This window comes from Apteryx mantelli, chromosome 30 (genome assembly GCF_036417845.1).
Source record: "Apteryx mantelli isolate bAptMan1 chromosome 30, bAptMan1.hap1, whole genome shotgun sequence".
NCBI lineage: Eukaryota > Metazoa > Chordata > Aves > Apterygiformes > Apterygidae > Apteryx > Apteryx mantelli.
In genome coordinates, this window is record NC_090007.1 from 2,676,873 (window position 1) to 2,691,745 (window position 14,873).

General features: G+C 45.6%; 1 protein-coding gene across 1 annotated transcript; it reads right to left on the reverse strand.

Moving 5' to 3' along the window:
* Window positions 1-551: 551 nt before the first annotated feature.
* Window positions 552-14,477, reverse strand: NWD1 (NACHT and WD repeat domain containing 1). The gene is made up of 18 exons (XM_013956100.2): window positions 14,379-14,477; window positions 13,557-13,673; window positions 11,763-12,051; window positions 10,115-11,387; window positions 9,479-9,682; window positions 9,144-9,303; window positions 8,533-8,650; window positions 7,894-8,058; window positions 7,120-7,317; window positions 6,543-6,665; window positions 6,167-6,366; window positions 5,755-6,027; window positions 4,870-4,960; window positions 4,314-4,468; window positions 3,325-3,598; window positions 2,413-2,969; window positions 1,590-1,698; window positions 552-841 (listed from the first exon to the last, which is right to left on the reverse strand). Exons 1-18 carry the CDS (start codon window positions 14,460-14,462, stop codon window positions 552-554), a joined length of 4,680 nt encoding a protein of 1,559 aa, XP_013811554.2. The 5' UTR covers window positions 14,463-14,477.
* Between the last annotated feature and the right edge of the window lie 396 nt (window positions 14,478-14,873).

Consider the following 14,873-nt stretch of genomic DNA (forward strand, 5'->3'; position numbering starts at 1 on the left):
CGGCACCGCTTCCGGCCGTTCAACCGTCATGGCGGGAGGCGCGCGCCTGAGGCGGCGGCGGCGGCGGCTCCGGGCGGAGGAGCGAGGCGGCCCCGGCCCGGGTGAGCGGTCCCGGGGGCGGCGGCGGCGTCCGGAGCCCCCGGAGTGCCGGGAGCCGGTGCTCCTCGCAGGGGAGGAGCGGCGAGGCCGAGCGCGGGCAGGCCTCGGTGCCCGGTGCCCGCTGGCAACTTCTGCTAATCCGCCGTTCAGCCGCGATTAATGGTGGAAGCCGAGTCCTGGTTTCAGCCTTAGTGTAGTTGGATAAAATGTGATTTTATTTTATTTTTTTTTGCTTTTACTTTTATTACGTGATTATTGCTGTGGTACGTGACAGCTGTCGGGTGATGCCAAAACAGCAACAGACTCTGAATAACCACAGCGAGGGAATTTTCAGTAGCGTTTAATGTTGTAATTCTGAAACACTAAGGCAGAAGGATATAGCAGATGGAAAGAGAAACCTGCAAGCGCTACCCTGGGTGTTCACACTGTCTTATCCTATTCATCTTCGCTTTCTATACCACTGAGCAGATTTGAGAGCGCTTGTTGGTGCGAACTGGGTTCCCAGAAGAGCTTCCTTGGTTATACTGTTGCTTGCTCAAGTTTTCTCCTTCTTTCTTTCTGGATTTTACTGTACACGTTGCCATGACGTTCGGGAGTGGGTTGTCCTGGGGAGATGTGGTCTGAGGACAATGAAACCGCTCACGAATGATATAACCAAGTTTTGTTGTTGCAACAAACCCATCCGCAGTTGGTACAATTCTGCTAGCAGTTGTGTATATGCACTGTACGGCTAGTAAGGCACCTGCAGAAACCAAGGGCAGAATACAGGAAAGGATTTACTGTGTGGTGCGAGTCCCCTTCAGACATGTCCCTTTCTTCAAATGGCCCCTTGTCACGAGACAATTTGGACTCGGTGAAACGAGGTCACTGATGTTGAATGAAGAGGGAGGAGGACAGGGGAATAATAAGTCGTATTGTTTGCTTCTCCTTAGAACATTATTGATGTTTTGCTTATTAGAAACTTACAGAGACCTTAGCTTGCTTTGACATAAAATTTGATGCTGATTTTTAAGCCCAGAATACTTTTCTCTACTGTGTGCTGGACTACTTACTACTGACCTTCTGTAATTGCAGCTTCTTGTCGCAATTATAATATACTACTTCTGGCTTCAGTAATGTTCTAGTATCTATTCTGATAATCATTTGGGATACATGTTCCCTCTTGCGGTTTCCTATTGCAAGGATACAAGTTAGGGAATACGATTGGGTAGTTGTAGGATGTTTGTAGGGACCCAGAAAAGGGAAGCTTAGTGCATGTTCTGAAGTAACTGCAGCCTAATAAAGTCACCTTAGTTCATCAGCAAGCTTCTTTGGCCAAGATATTTGGCTATGTTTTCTGCTCTAATATTCAACCAAATGAGTATCTGTGCACAAACTTGCTGTATGGCATGTTTCCCATCTTACAACATAAAGAATGCTACAAGCCTATTTAAATACAGAGTGTAGTATACACTTGTTTCTCATAGTTGCTGGAATTCAAAATTACTCACCACTTGCAACATCCCAGACTGTAATGGATTCATCCAACGCTCCAGTGTACACGTACTTATCATCTTTTGAGAAACAAGCGCAGCAAATGCCTTTCAGGGGAGATGTAGGCTAAAAATGGATGATGGTTAGGATTAGATTGTTGTACTGGTAAACACAGGTTGAGATGGAGAAGCTTTAGAACATTCAGTAGTTATTCAGTATTTAAGAACAGGGATCAAAGTGTAACTAAATAAAGAATTTTACAAGGCAAAGTAGTCCTGGAAGGAGGGTGGGAAATGTCCTTAGGCCCTTAGCTTATGAAGCACCCTATAGCTGTGCAGAAGAAAGCCCAATATGATCACCCAGAAACCCATTATTCCACCTGTGGAAAGGAGTAGTTTGGACTCATCCATGATATATTATCAGGTAAAAGATTAACAGAATAGATTCAGCATTCTCCATTGCTTATTATTTTACTGAATTCCCCTGACCTGGCCTTATTTACCTCTTCTTTTGCTTAAACCAAGTAAATGACCAATAATAAGATCTAAATAAATAACTCCTATGACTTACGCTTTGGTGTCAGAACGGTGTTAACAGCATGCATTTATTTTGACAGCATTTTTGGACCTGGGCACTTTAACAGTGTATTTAGATTATACGGATGCCTTAAAACCAGACCTAAAATGCTGCAAATAGGTTGCTGCTTGTCAGTTTGAACAGCTCTGTACAGGATTTGGGTATTCTCTCGAGAGCTGGGATTCCTGTGAATTGAATCTTCCCTGATAGCTTACTGCAGTAATTGACCATAGACACAGTCTTCCCCCTCTGGCAGTGTAGTACCTTATAATAGCGCATCTCATGTTCCTGCTGACAAAGCTCCAAGTCCCAGAGACATTGCAGGGAATCTTCAGATCCACTGAATGCCCACTGCTCTCCATGGCTGCTTTCCAAACAGGAGATCTGGCTTCTGTGAGCTTCCAAAGGAAACACTGTGGATTGAGGGCAGTCGTAAAGGAATAAATCCCCAGTAGTCATGCCGTACAGGACTCTGTAATCTGCAAGGACAGCCACACTGGAAATCAGAGAGCCAGGGATCTGAGTATAAAATGTGTAGGTGGGCCTGCCAATCACTGGGCATGGGTCTGCAGAGGTAATATCCAGCACAAGGACTAAATCATCATATGCTATGGCCAGCTGCTTTTCCCCCTTGTTGATTGCCATGTTATTGACTGGTTTCCGTGACTCTGGAGGTGGGATGCATGCTACGTCCTGCCTGGAGTTCAGTGGAAAGACAAGGACTGTTCCGGACACAAGCCCGGTGAAAAGGAGCTGGTTTTGCTCAGCTATTTCCAGGCACCTCACTTGGGCAGAGGTGTCCAGTGTGTCACACACTGCACCTGTAAAAGAGAAGGAGATCAGCAAGACTGTTCTTATTCCAACTTCCATCAGCTGGGGCTCAGGATGGCTCCTTGTTTGTGAAGTTATTGGTATATTATTCATATTTCCGTGTTTTTTTCCCCTTGTCAAAATAATAAGCTATTCTGGACAAAAACTTTAAAGAGGAGATTAAAAAGCTTTCCAAGCCTGAACCCTGTTCTTCTGAATCTCATGCTTAGAAAAAGCAGAAAGGAGCAGACTGTCCTTGTCACACACGCTCAGAAACTAACTCTACTGCCTCCATGAATTGCTTTGTTTCTCTCCTACCCCATATGCACGCTTAATTTTCTGCAGTGTTTCTGAGATGCAGTTCACCTTCTCTGGTGTCCCAGATGATGACTTTATGTCTGTCTTCAGGCTGGGTAAAATAGACATAGTTCCCACCATGCGACAGTGCAGTGCAGCCTGTATCTGGGACAGGTGCCCAGGTTTTCTGCTGCTGGTTGTAAATGAGGTTCCACACTCTCAGATACGGTGCGCTGTGGGAGGCAGAGACCAAAGTGCTGTCACACAGGGCTAAGAGCGTTACTGGTGCTCCCATGCCATCCAGCCTGGCAGTTAGCAAACCCTGGGCTGTTAGACTCCACACCTGGGAAAAGTTGCAGGGGGAGAAGTCAGTACCTGAGCCACTTTTTTTCTCTAGCCTTATTTAAAAGGTGACACAACAGATCTTCCCTGATTTTTACAGAAACATAAGTAAAGTCACATGATAACAACCTACTCCTAATCTAGAAAACAGAATCTTGAGCAACTACTGATACAAAGTTGCTCTTAAACAAATGTTTAAAGTATCTGGAGCTATTCAGCTCATTTACTTCCTTTGCTCTGAATGATCCCTAATTAGATCCTGCCTTTTTTGGGCTGTACTGGGTATTTACCTCTTTCTTTGAAAAGAGATGGTTCTCCAGATGTTATATATTCCATGTCTGCCTCACAGATGGGTAACAAGGCAGCTTTTAGAAGATCAAATTTAAAATACTTCAGAAATAAAATTGTAATTTGGGTCCTGGGTACACACCGGCTTAAGGCTGGCTCTCTGAATTGATAAAATGCTCTCCATTCAGTCCCCAAAATAAAAAGAGAGCAGAGAGGCTTGAAGCAGTACAGAGAAGTAGGGTAAACGGTCATCGTTTTAGAAGCATGGCAGTACAACAAACATCTTCAGAACTGTAATTCCATCCCCCAAACAGGTTGCTGAGGACCACGACAAGCACCTTATTGGGCCAAGGGCATATTCCGTGAGTTGATTTTGTAAATCTGTAAAAGATGTTCTGCTTGGGAAGGTGCCCAGCCTTCCTTCCTACCTGGATAGATGCAGTTTGAGAACCAGTAACAATGAGGCTGTTGTCGGGAGATATAACAGCTGTATGAACCATTCCTTCATGTTCCAAATCTGCCGCTAGGAACCTGTGGAATCCCTTTGAGTCAGCCAGAAACACTCGCACATATTCCCCAAAGCCTAAAACAAAATATTAGTTACTGACTTATTGATCTGAGGAAGTCTCTAATCCCCTACAACACCATGTGTCTATGCATATTCCTCATTATTTAGTACCTATATTTTTAAAGGTAAGCACTAAAGATAGCTTAGAAACCCTAAAAAATACCCATGCCAGCATAAGTTCTTTTCACTGCTTATATCTCACTTAATCTCTTGAAATAGGGCTCCTGGAACATGGACAATGTTCTAAGTCTGCGCAGAGTGAATGTCACCCAATTCTTGTTACCCCCTTAAGCACAATAGATGAAAAAGATCAGGCTAATGGAAAGTCCCACATCCTGGTCCCCATTTAAAGGCTGCTTGGCAGGTGAGAGAGGAGCTATTGCTAACACTTTCCTAAGCAAGGGGCACTATTAAACCTGCAGCAAGAATGGACTCGTCTTCTGACGCCACCACAAAGCAAACGCTTCCAGGAAGCTTCTCTAGCAGACTGTTCCCAGCAGAAGAGATCTGTACAAAATAAGATAGAGTTAGACATGACATTAGGATAGCTAACCTGCCTTTCCCTTGAAAGAAAGAGGGTAGATTAACAGTGAAATTTAATTTGGCCTCTTGGTATTGAACAGAGCTATGTGTGCAAAGGGGTATAGAGTGTTATCCTTGTCCTTTTAGGAACTAGGATGCAGAAGTCTGAGGATGGTGCTCTATTCCGAAAGAAGAAGGAGGGCCCACTGGTGACCAGATTTGTTGCCTGGCTCAGCACAATTCTGCACAGTGTGTAGGAACTGCATTTTGTTTTATTTTGTGACTGTGTGGTGACAGTCTTTCTCCAGCCCACCCCTTTCACCCTTCCTAGGAAGGTTATGCAGAACACTTGTTCTGTGCTTTCCGTCCAAGGAGTTCAGTTTGATGCAGCCTGTGACCAGACAATGCATCGGCAGGTGCAGGAGGTTCACGTTTGGTTTGGAGGAACTGAGGCCCTCTTAGAAAACAGTTTGCTCAGTCATGAAGCAAATCTGTGGCAGAGTTGGGAAGAGAACCCAAAGTGGCAACAGTGGAACCCCACAATCATATTGCTGGCAACAGAGAGGTGGACAAAGAAGGGCAGAGCCAGATCGCATTGCTGCAGCTGCCTGGAAATTGAGTGAAATGTGAAAATATTGTCATCAGAAATTGCTTATGATGATAAAGGCAGATACCAACACAACAGAACGAAATGGATGAGATGGCATACCACAGAATTAGTATTGTTTAGGACTGAGATCCTTGAAATATTACAAGAAAGTTGAAAGGGAGATGTGTACCGTGGATAGAGATCCCCCACTAAATCCCACTATCATCTTCCCTTGCTTCTGGATGAGAACACTGGCAGTTGGTATTTCTTCCTGCAGCCCTGATAGCTGACATTTGGATTGCAGCTTGCCGGTGTTGCTGTTCCACAGACTCAGCGTCCCTCCTTCAGACACAGTCATAATCACCAGCCTTGGGCTGAATACTGCAGAACACATCCACGCATCTGTCACCTCTCCAGAAATCCGGAAGATGAGTTCTGCTGTCTCCAAGTGCCAAGCATTAACCTAGTAAAAAGGTGGCAAGAGATGGAAGTAGAGAGGACCAAGGTAGCTTTTCTATTTACAACCCTCATGATTCTGTGACTTCTTATGTTTCTGTCCTTTCAATGCCCTTTACATTAAGAAATGTCCCTAAGCTCCATACCTTTGTACCTGAGGAAGAATATACAATCATGCGCCTCTCATCCACATGAAGGCAATGTGAGGGCTGCTCTTCAAAATGGGTATCCTGGATAACAAACTTTGCTCTGCCAGAGGTCAGATTCCAGATGCGCAGACTGTGATCCATGGCAGCTGAAACAGCACAAGTTCCTTTTCCAAACACTTTCACACACCTCACCTCAGCTATAAAATAAGAGAGGAGAATTAGTGAAACACAGGATTCTCGGTGCTTCTCGCAATTAGGAGAACGCTGGCAGCTAGGAGGTGTCTGTGTGCCTAGTGCTCAAGAATGGCTGAGCAGTCAGAGCTCTCTTCAGACATGAAAAAAGCACTGCAGCCGTGAAAAAGGGAAGGCTCACCAGAGTGCCCAGGCAGGGCGTGCAGCATCTCAATAACCTCCATATTCCAGACGAGCATTGAGCCATCCTGGGAACCTGCCACCAGCAGCTTGTAATCAGAACTAAGTGCCATCGCTGTGGCGCCTGCAGTGAGACACAAAAGGGAAAGGCTGTTCCAGATACCACAGACAAAAAACAGACGATTTGGGACTGTTGCCATGCTGTGCTTCCCCAGCTGGGAACCCCCTGTATTGACTGAACCCCGTAGACTGTGCCAAGGGCAAGATTAGGTTCCCTCGCACATATCTAGGTCAGTGTGTGCTTTTGTTGTCCTGGCGACAAAATGACCCACTTTCTCTCTCCTCATTTGTTAAAGCAATTGCAAATGGAACTGGTGCATGACTGAACAGAAAGGCGAATGGACCTTTATCCTGCCTTTGTGTAAGCTCACGGGCCAAATTCTATTTCTACAGAAATAGATGTTCTCTCGTTCTTGCTTTATTTATTTATTAGTTTATCATTGTTACTTCAATATTATTCATAACAGATGGGTGCATAGATATATTCTAGGGCTGTATATCCCCAGGACTAATCCTACCTTTGAGGAATCCCGTGAGCGTTGTGTTCAGGGGCCCACCAGGTGGCTGGAGGAATCCACACAATGGAATGAGAACAGGATAGGGACAGACACTGAACCAGCTTAGACACTGCTCGCACAGCTTCCCGATCACGTCAGGGTAAGAAGGCATGAGAAAAAGAAGCCTGGCCAGCACTTCTGTGTATAGTATACTCAATCCTGAGAGGACAAAGACAAAAGGAGTTTTAAAACGTGACCGCGTTGGGCCTGTGAGAGTTACTGTGGTTGCATTCAATGTGATGTACAGTGCAGGTACTAGCAGTACATAATGAACCCAAATGAGTGGCTAAAAGCTGTCCTTATCTGGCCAGGCAGAAAAGGGAAAGCTACAGTGTAAACGGTGGACAAATTTAATGGGGTGACAGGATTTTTCCCTTAAGGAAGGCATGGAGACTCTGAGGAGAAAACAGGAGCAGCACCGTGTATCCTTTCCTCTTGTTAACATTAAAGCCTCAAGGGAATCTAGATTGATAATAGGTGCTTGTACTGGAAGAGGGGCAACAGGCAAACTGCTCTAATCAAATAGAGCAAATACCTAGTGGCAAAGAAACTTCAGGTTCCTATACAGAGGCCCTACCAGAATGAGGCATTTATAAGGCTTTTGATGGATCTTGGAAGAGAGAATTTTGTCACTAGTTGTAATTCCTCAGAAAAGTAACTTGGAGAGGAAAAACCCATTTCTTTCCCCCAGGTAGACATGTGCATCTCTCTCTGTCACTAGGATGCAGCTTTTACCCTTGAGGCTGTCTATACTGCTGACTGCTGGTTTCAAAAGGAGAAGAGTGTTCTGCACAAGACGTAATTCTGGACAGTCGATCTGTTCAGCACACATGGCAAAGTCATCAACAACACTCTGTATTCCAGAGACAATTATTTTGCAGCTGATCCAGTTCATATTCCCTGCAGAAAGAAATACTATTAGAGCAGAGAATATTAACCCTGAGACTGCACAGTAATTTTTAATAAACTGAGATTAAAAAATGCTTTTTTGGGCAGGGAGAGTATAGAAAGATTAGCAGTCACCAGCAGTGGAATTAGGACTCAATGGCTAAGAAAATTGAGGACTCCCATTGTTATGGTTCCTTCTTTAGCTTCTTAAATGCTCTATGTATTTTTAATGGTATTTTTAAAAATGTTTCCTTCTCAGCTCTGGGAGAATCTAGAGCATTTATTTCAGGTATGAAAGGACTGTGGTGATAATTCTAGAATGACAGTGTGTAAGAGTAATTTATTTCTTTTTTTCAAGCTTCCTTCTCATGGTGATTATTGATGCTATGCAGAAAGGTTGTGATTCTGCACTGCCATTACCTGTGGCTGTAGGCATGAAGCATGCTTCTGCAAAGCACTATATACCTCCTTTTGCCCAGTCCTTACCCAGCACATCCTCTTTTAGCTCCTCAATTCGTCCTGCATTGAGTAAGTGAAATGGCAATTCACTCAGCTTCCTCCGATTGGCAACAGTATCAGAGAACCAGAGTGGCTGAGGGGCTACCTGGGAAGAGCAGGAGTAGCAGGACAGTTGATTTCAGACACGGCTTATGCATTAATCTCTCTGCTTCCGCAACTTCAGTTCTAGTTGCTATGTCACAGTGTGACAGACAGCGCTTCCAGGGCTGAGGCCTATTTCATTCTTTCATTTTGCCCAGGAAATGGTTTTCATGATTCTAAATTTCTGTTGCTGCAGTTTAAGATTATGACTGCCTTTCTACAGATGTTAATAATAGATTATTCCCTTCCTCATTGAAGTAGACTTTTACATATATGCAGATGGCATGACAAAGTTTGTAAATTTACTGTAGATCTCCTTGGTTGGAGATATCTCTGTTTAAAAAAATCTATTTCTTCATCATTATTGAAAGCACTGAATGGTGTCATTTACCATTATTTCCATTGTCTTCTGATTTCAGACCCTGTCCTGCAGTCTGGAGATGCAGAGCCCTGGTCCAGAGCCTACAGGTATGGACATGCCTACTGATATTCCTCACCTTCCTGTCGGCATTCAAAGTCCTGCTAAGGTCTGGTAATATAAGAGGTTTCTTCATTCCCCAGCTCCAAGTCCCCTTGAAGAAGTCTGCCAGGAGAAAATGCCGCTTGGTTTGGTCTTGTTTTGATAGATAACGATTCTGTACCTTTTCAACAAATTGCCTGGGAAAGGAAAAAACAATAGAGATACTGGAAAGGGGAGCTAGAGCTCGATTTTTCTGTAAACCTCAGCACTGATAGAGTTTAAGAGCTGAGAGGATTCTAGGCAGGGTTCCCAAAAGCCCAGGCTGAGAACGTCTCGGGGGCTGGCATCCCATTCTCTGCCCTCTAGCAGTACCTGTGTGCAAAGCTGAGAAGGGTGAAGCCGTCGACCTTCCGTTCTGCCAGGCACTCTCCCATGTCACTGCGCAGCCGTGCCCAGTGGAGAGGAGGAAGGCGCAAGACACTTTTACTTGAAGGAAAGTGGCAGTGGTGAATCTCTGAAAGAACATCATCGTCAAGGGATAAAATGTCCTTTAGCTCCATGTCTGACAGCCCATTTCTGCAAGTGAAATGTGATATGTGAAAGGAGATTATTTATCCTCCTCATTTCTGTTTACAGTGATTTCTGTAGTGGGAGGGCGAGCAGTGAAATATGGTGAAGGTCTCTCTCGCAGTACCAAAGTACCAGTCACCAAGAATCCCGCTAGCTGACATGCACACATGGCAGTCTCAGCTGAGAGCTTAGGCCCTGGACAAGCAATGGAAATAGATTTTCTTTTCCAAATAATCCCAGAACATCTCCCTTCGAGACAGTATTTTAGGTAGGCTTCCAGGTATGAGAGGAATGTCATGCTTGATAAATATATGCGTAAAGACCTCACAGGATAGAATAACTGAGAGCTTCTACTGGCTTTCACTGTGTTTAGGCAGAGATTCCCTATGAACAGTCAGGAAATACAGGCTGTCTCATCAGAAGTACAGCAATACTCACCGTGAGGAAGCAATGTAGCCAAGCGCGTGGGCCACAAGGACTGTGCCATGTGACTTTTCCAGTCTCTCGCACAGACAGTGCATGGCTTCCTGGGCTGTGCTAGCGATCGCTAGTTCTGAAGGTGAAGTGTAAGACGCCCATTTCCTGGCCTCATGGAAGGCCAGCTTGTAGAGCAGGGCTTGGCCACCGATGGGGAACTTGTGCCAGAGATAAGCCCGTTGAGCTGGGCTCAGCTGCCGTCTGTCTGATGCTAAGAGCATCTCTAGCATCTCCTTGCCTTCCTCACTGGATAAGGGTTCTACTTCAAAGTATGCCTCAGCCTCGGGCACAGCGTGTTGCAGAGCTTTCAGAATATCATGCTCTGCTGTGGAAATGGAAATGATGATGTGGACCTTGGGAGGGCAATCTGTAGGGAGCCAGTAGAATCTGTGAGCACCGCTATAAGGAAATAATCTCTCCACAGAGTCAAGGAACAACACCAGTGTCTGTGTGCTGCAATGTGAGACAGAGAGGAGGAGGTTACTGAGGAACAAGACTAAATCACTGCAAGCCTGTTGGGTTTGGTTTGGAGGTGGTGGCAAATCAAAAGCTAAACACACTTGGAGACAAATGTCCCTCAGCAGGCTGTGAATAGCAGAGCTGAGCTGGGATGTCCCCAGCAAACGAATCACGACCACAGTGTCTTGCCCTAAAACAGCTTGCACCTGCTCAGAGAGTTTGCACATCACAGCTGTTTTTCCACAGCCTGGTGGCCCATAGAGGATTAGGGCTGTGTGCGTTTTATCGTTGTTCTGCCTGATACGATGAAAAATGTTATCCAATAAATTCTGTCTCCCACAGAAAAATCTGCAGTTCTCCAGGCACAGAGCTGCATGGTGGCTCAGCTCTTCCAGAAGTCTCTCTGGCTCCTCGCTGATCTGTCCTCGGTATCGAAGATTCTCTAAGACCTGGTGGTTAGTGACAGCAGTGAACTGTTCACAGAGTTGTTTCAGGTATCTATTACTCCTCTTGTGCTGGGTGTTCCGAGAGTCTTTGCTGCATGTCAGTGTGTGTACCGTGAGGTGTTTGGGATGATGGCTTGCAATTTTTGCTTTAAGGTTGCTGAGCAGCTCTTCTGCTTCGCTGTCCGGGTTGTCCTCTTTCTCTGCCAGATCAGAGTTTGTCCCTTTGTCTGTCTGTTTGTCAGAATCCTCAGCCTCTCTGAGGAATATGAAAGCCCCCTGGTTGCTCTGCTGGTTATTGAGGAGACAGTGTTCAATCTCCCATTCAATCGCTACAAAAAAGGGAGATGTGGGCATTTGATTCCAGAACAGAATACAGGAAAAGCCATCTATAGACATTAACTTACATCGTTTGGTCCTTCCATATTTCACATGACGCTAGCAGGTCAGCATTCCCCATGTCCTCTGAGCTGGGCACGCTCCCGAATGTGGTCAGTGAGCTGGGAATGTTTCTCCTTTTTCCCCCCTAGCTGGCATACTGTTTGCTAGTCAGCACCAACCTCCCTCCCCAGGATCTGGCAGATGGTTAAGTTGTTTCCTTCCTCACGTACTGCCTGTTGTACACGATCTGGTGCTGTCTTCACCCAAACAGCTCTCCTCCCTGACAGCTCTGGTTCGAACAACATTACAGCCCTGCCAGAACACACCTGATTTGTGGTAGCAGTGCCTCTGCTCTGGGCTGAGCAGCCCACCCCTCTCTGCCTTCTGGGCTGCCTCCTGCAGCGCTGAGGCCAGGCGTCCCTCCACGTGGTGCCAGGCCTGCCCGTCAGCCGGCTGCAGGACGTAGCGGGTGGGCAGCGCGTTCTCATCCCGCTGGTACCACTGTGTCAGGAGCTGGGCAGAGTCCCCTGACAGCTGCAGAGTTAGGGCCTCAAACTCCTTCTCTGCAATGAGTCGGGGCACAGTCTGGTGCCCGTAGCAGTCCCCCAGGAGTCCCTGCAACAGGCGAGAAAGCCACACATGCAGACACTGCTGCTGTAGTGACAGCTGTGGTGGGGGCTGCCCGCTCGCAGCTTCCCTGCTTGGGTGGGGACAACCAGGCAGAGCCCCAGCTTGTCCCGTGGCTGGGGAGAAGGGGCCTTAGAGGAACTGCTCCTCAGGCCCTCAGTGAGGAGGGGGTGAGGAGGTTGACTTTGGGAAGGAGCCCCGGGCAGAAGGAGACAGGGCTGAGCCTGGGGGCTGCCAGGTAGGGCTGAGGGCTGGGCTGGGGAACAGAGAAGGGGCAGCATCCAGTATCTGTGTACTCCGGAGAAAGAGAGAGCTCAGAGGTTAGAACCCACCATGTAACCCTTGAACAAAATCCTCCTGGTCTGTGGGAAGGGAGAGAGAGCAGTCAAACCTTTGTGGCTGGCTGGAGTGAGATTTGTAGATACACAGTCGGAGCCAGTCTGAGGAAGATACGGCCTGAATGCCGGCTGATGCCATCTGCATGTGCAATACGGTGCTGCTAACAGATGTGTGAGCCGCAGGGAGCTCGGAGATGGTGAGTTCATGGATGCAGTAATGCTGCAGTGAGGCTCTAATGATCTCTGCCTCAGAGATTCTCTATTGCTGGCCTCTGGTGGAAGTGGCTCGGGGGAAATCAGGTGCAACTCACACAAATACTTAATTACTTATTTATTTACTTGTGGCTTCTATTAGGCTCACTGGGACTGCATATTCTCTACATTTACTCTTTGTTCAGCAAAGCTTTCCTTCTCTCTTTCTAAAGCCTAAACAACCCAAGGAAGCAAAGTACTTCTGGCACTTCTGCAGGTGTCTCCTCTCCCCTCTGCAGGTCTGGAAGTTCTGGGTGTGGATTTCTGTCTGGGGCTGTCACCAAAGCCTCAAGGAAGCTGAGGTGGGCTGCTGTGGTGGGGAGCTTTCAGTGGTTAGAAGAAGGGATTGGAGGGATTTCAGTTTCTCTCTTTTTGTGGGGCAAAAGCATGGAACAGGTATCAGCTTACAGTTTGACAACCTGACTCTGTCCCTGGTGGTTGCTATGGCATTTTCATTTCTGATTCTTTGGGGAATTTTTATTTTTTGCTTAGTTACTGAGAAAACCTCCTCAAAATTAAGAATTGGGTAGGAAGCAATCTCAGAGCAACAAATAGTGTTGTTCTTCTTGCCTTATATATGTCTCCATCTGCCTCTTAGTTCTGCCAGCTAATACACACAGCCCCAGTATCTCCAGCTCTGACGAGACCGTGTTCAAGGCTGGACAACGCATGCGCGTTTGTCCAGCCTGTCTTGTCTCTTAGGGACTTCTGCAGTTACTGATATTTTCTCAGCCCCAACAGCTAGCTGATTAAATATTTGTGAAGCTCCTCATGCAGGCTAATTATTGTGAAAAACATCTTACTTCTCCACTCTGCCTTTGCAAGTTCTGAGCGCGTAAGGCAGCCCTGTATGTCTCACTTCAGCTATAGGTACCGAGTATGCACCGCAGTGCTGGCACTTACAATAAAGGTAGGACCTGCTGACAGTTTCTGACAGGCTTCAATTTCTTCCAGACAGAGTTGTGTGTTTCTGTGATCAGTGTCTACAAGCTCAGAAATACCCCATCTCAGGTCTATTACCTGCACACACAAAAAAAAAAGGTTCTTAAAGACCAGTCAATACTATCATAAAAAACAGTGACATGGGAAAATTAAGTCATTCCATCACTTTCGTTTCTAGATCAGTCTGAAAACTAGTGGTATACAACTTTAATTATTACTATTCTACAAGATTCAAAATCTCTCAGTAGAGATTTCTCCTGTGAAAGACTTAGAGATTTGAACCATTGACAACCAAGCATACAACCTGGACAGCTTTTCAGGGCAAGGAACCTCAAAACTGTAGGTTATTTGCAGCAATATTTGAAGCCTATTTTCTATCACAGAAGATAATGATCCCCAACATTTCAATGGCCCCTTTTATGTTAAAAGATCTATGCAAATTAGTATAATAAGGACTAGTCAGCTACTCCTGAAGTGTAGCCAGTGGAATTTATACGTACCATGAACCTTTTTTCCAATTGAATAAAGACACGAAAGGGTGATATAAGCCCTAGTGTCGAGATCTTGACGATGATTAACCACCTAACTTTTAATTGAAATCCGTGAAACTCAATACTTAAAACGAAAGCTCTAATAAACCAGTACAGCAATATTTGACATTGAAGAGGCTTCTAAGGAAGATACATGAGGATTTCTTTTTCTTTTCTTTTTTTTTTTTTTTCCCCTCATCCCACATATTTTCGTGGCCTTTGGACAGGACAGACAGGAGAGTAAGTGATTTACCTCAAACATTAGGCCGTGCTTCTGACAAAAGGCCAGCACTTCTGGATATGCTGTCTCCAGGAGGGTCTCTCTCTCCGTAGCCATGTCTGCATGGAAGGATTTGTGCAGCTCAACAAAAGTTAGGAATTGGGAGCCTGATTGTTGCTTTACCTACTTGTCACATTTTGACCTTACAGTGAAAATGCAGTTCACATTGCTATTATCTAATCTGCGCAGAGTTTCATGTAGATGTTATTGTGGTTAAGTCTTGCAAAATTGTGGTTTTCAGATATCTGCAGACTTGTACCCATGTTACTACATCGCCTGTGCAAGTGTATTTTAAGGGTTATGTTCACATTCCTAGTGGCCTGTCACAGTCTACACTGTGTTTTCATTTATTAATATGAAAACTCTGGATCTGGAGAATCTTGGATTGTGTAGTTAGAGTACAGTACAGCAGCATTAATCCAGAAAAATGTATTCCTTGCGTTGTACTGTGGCAAATTCTCCAACCTA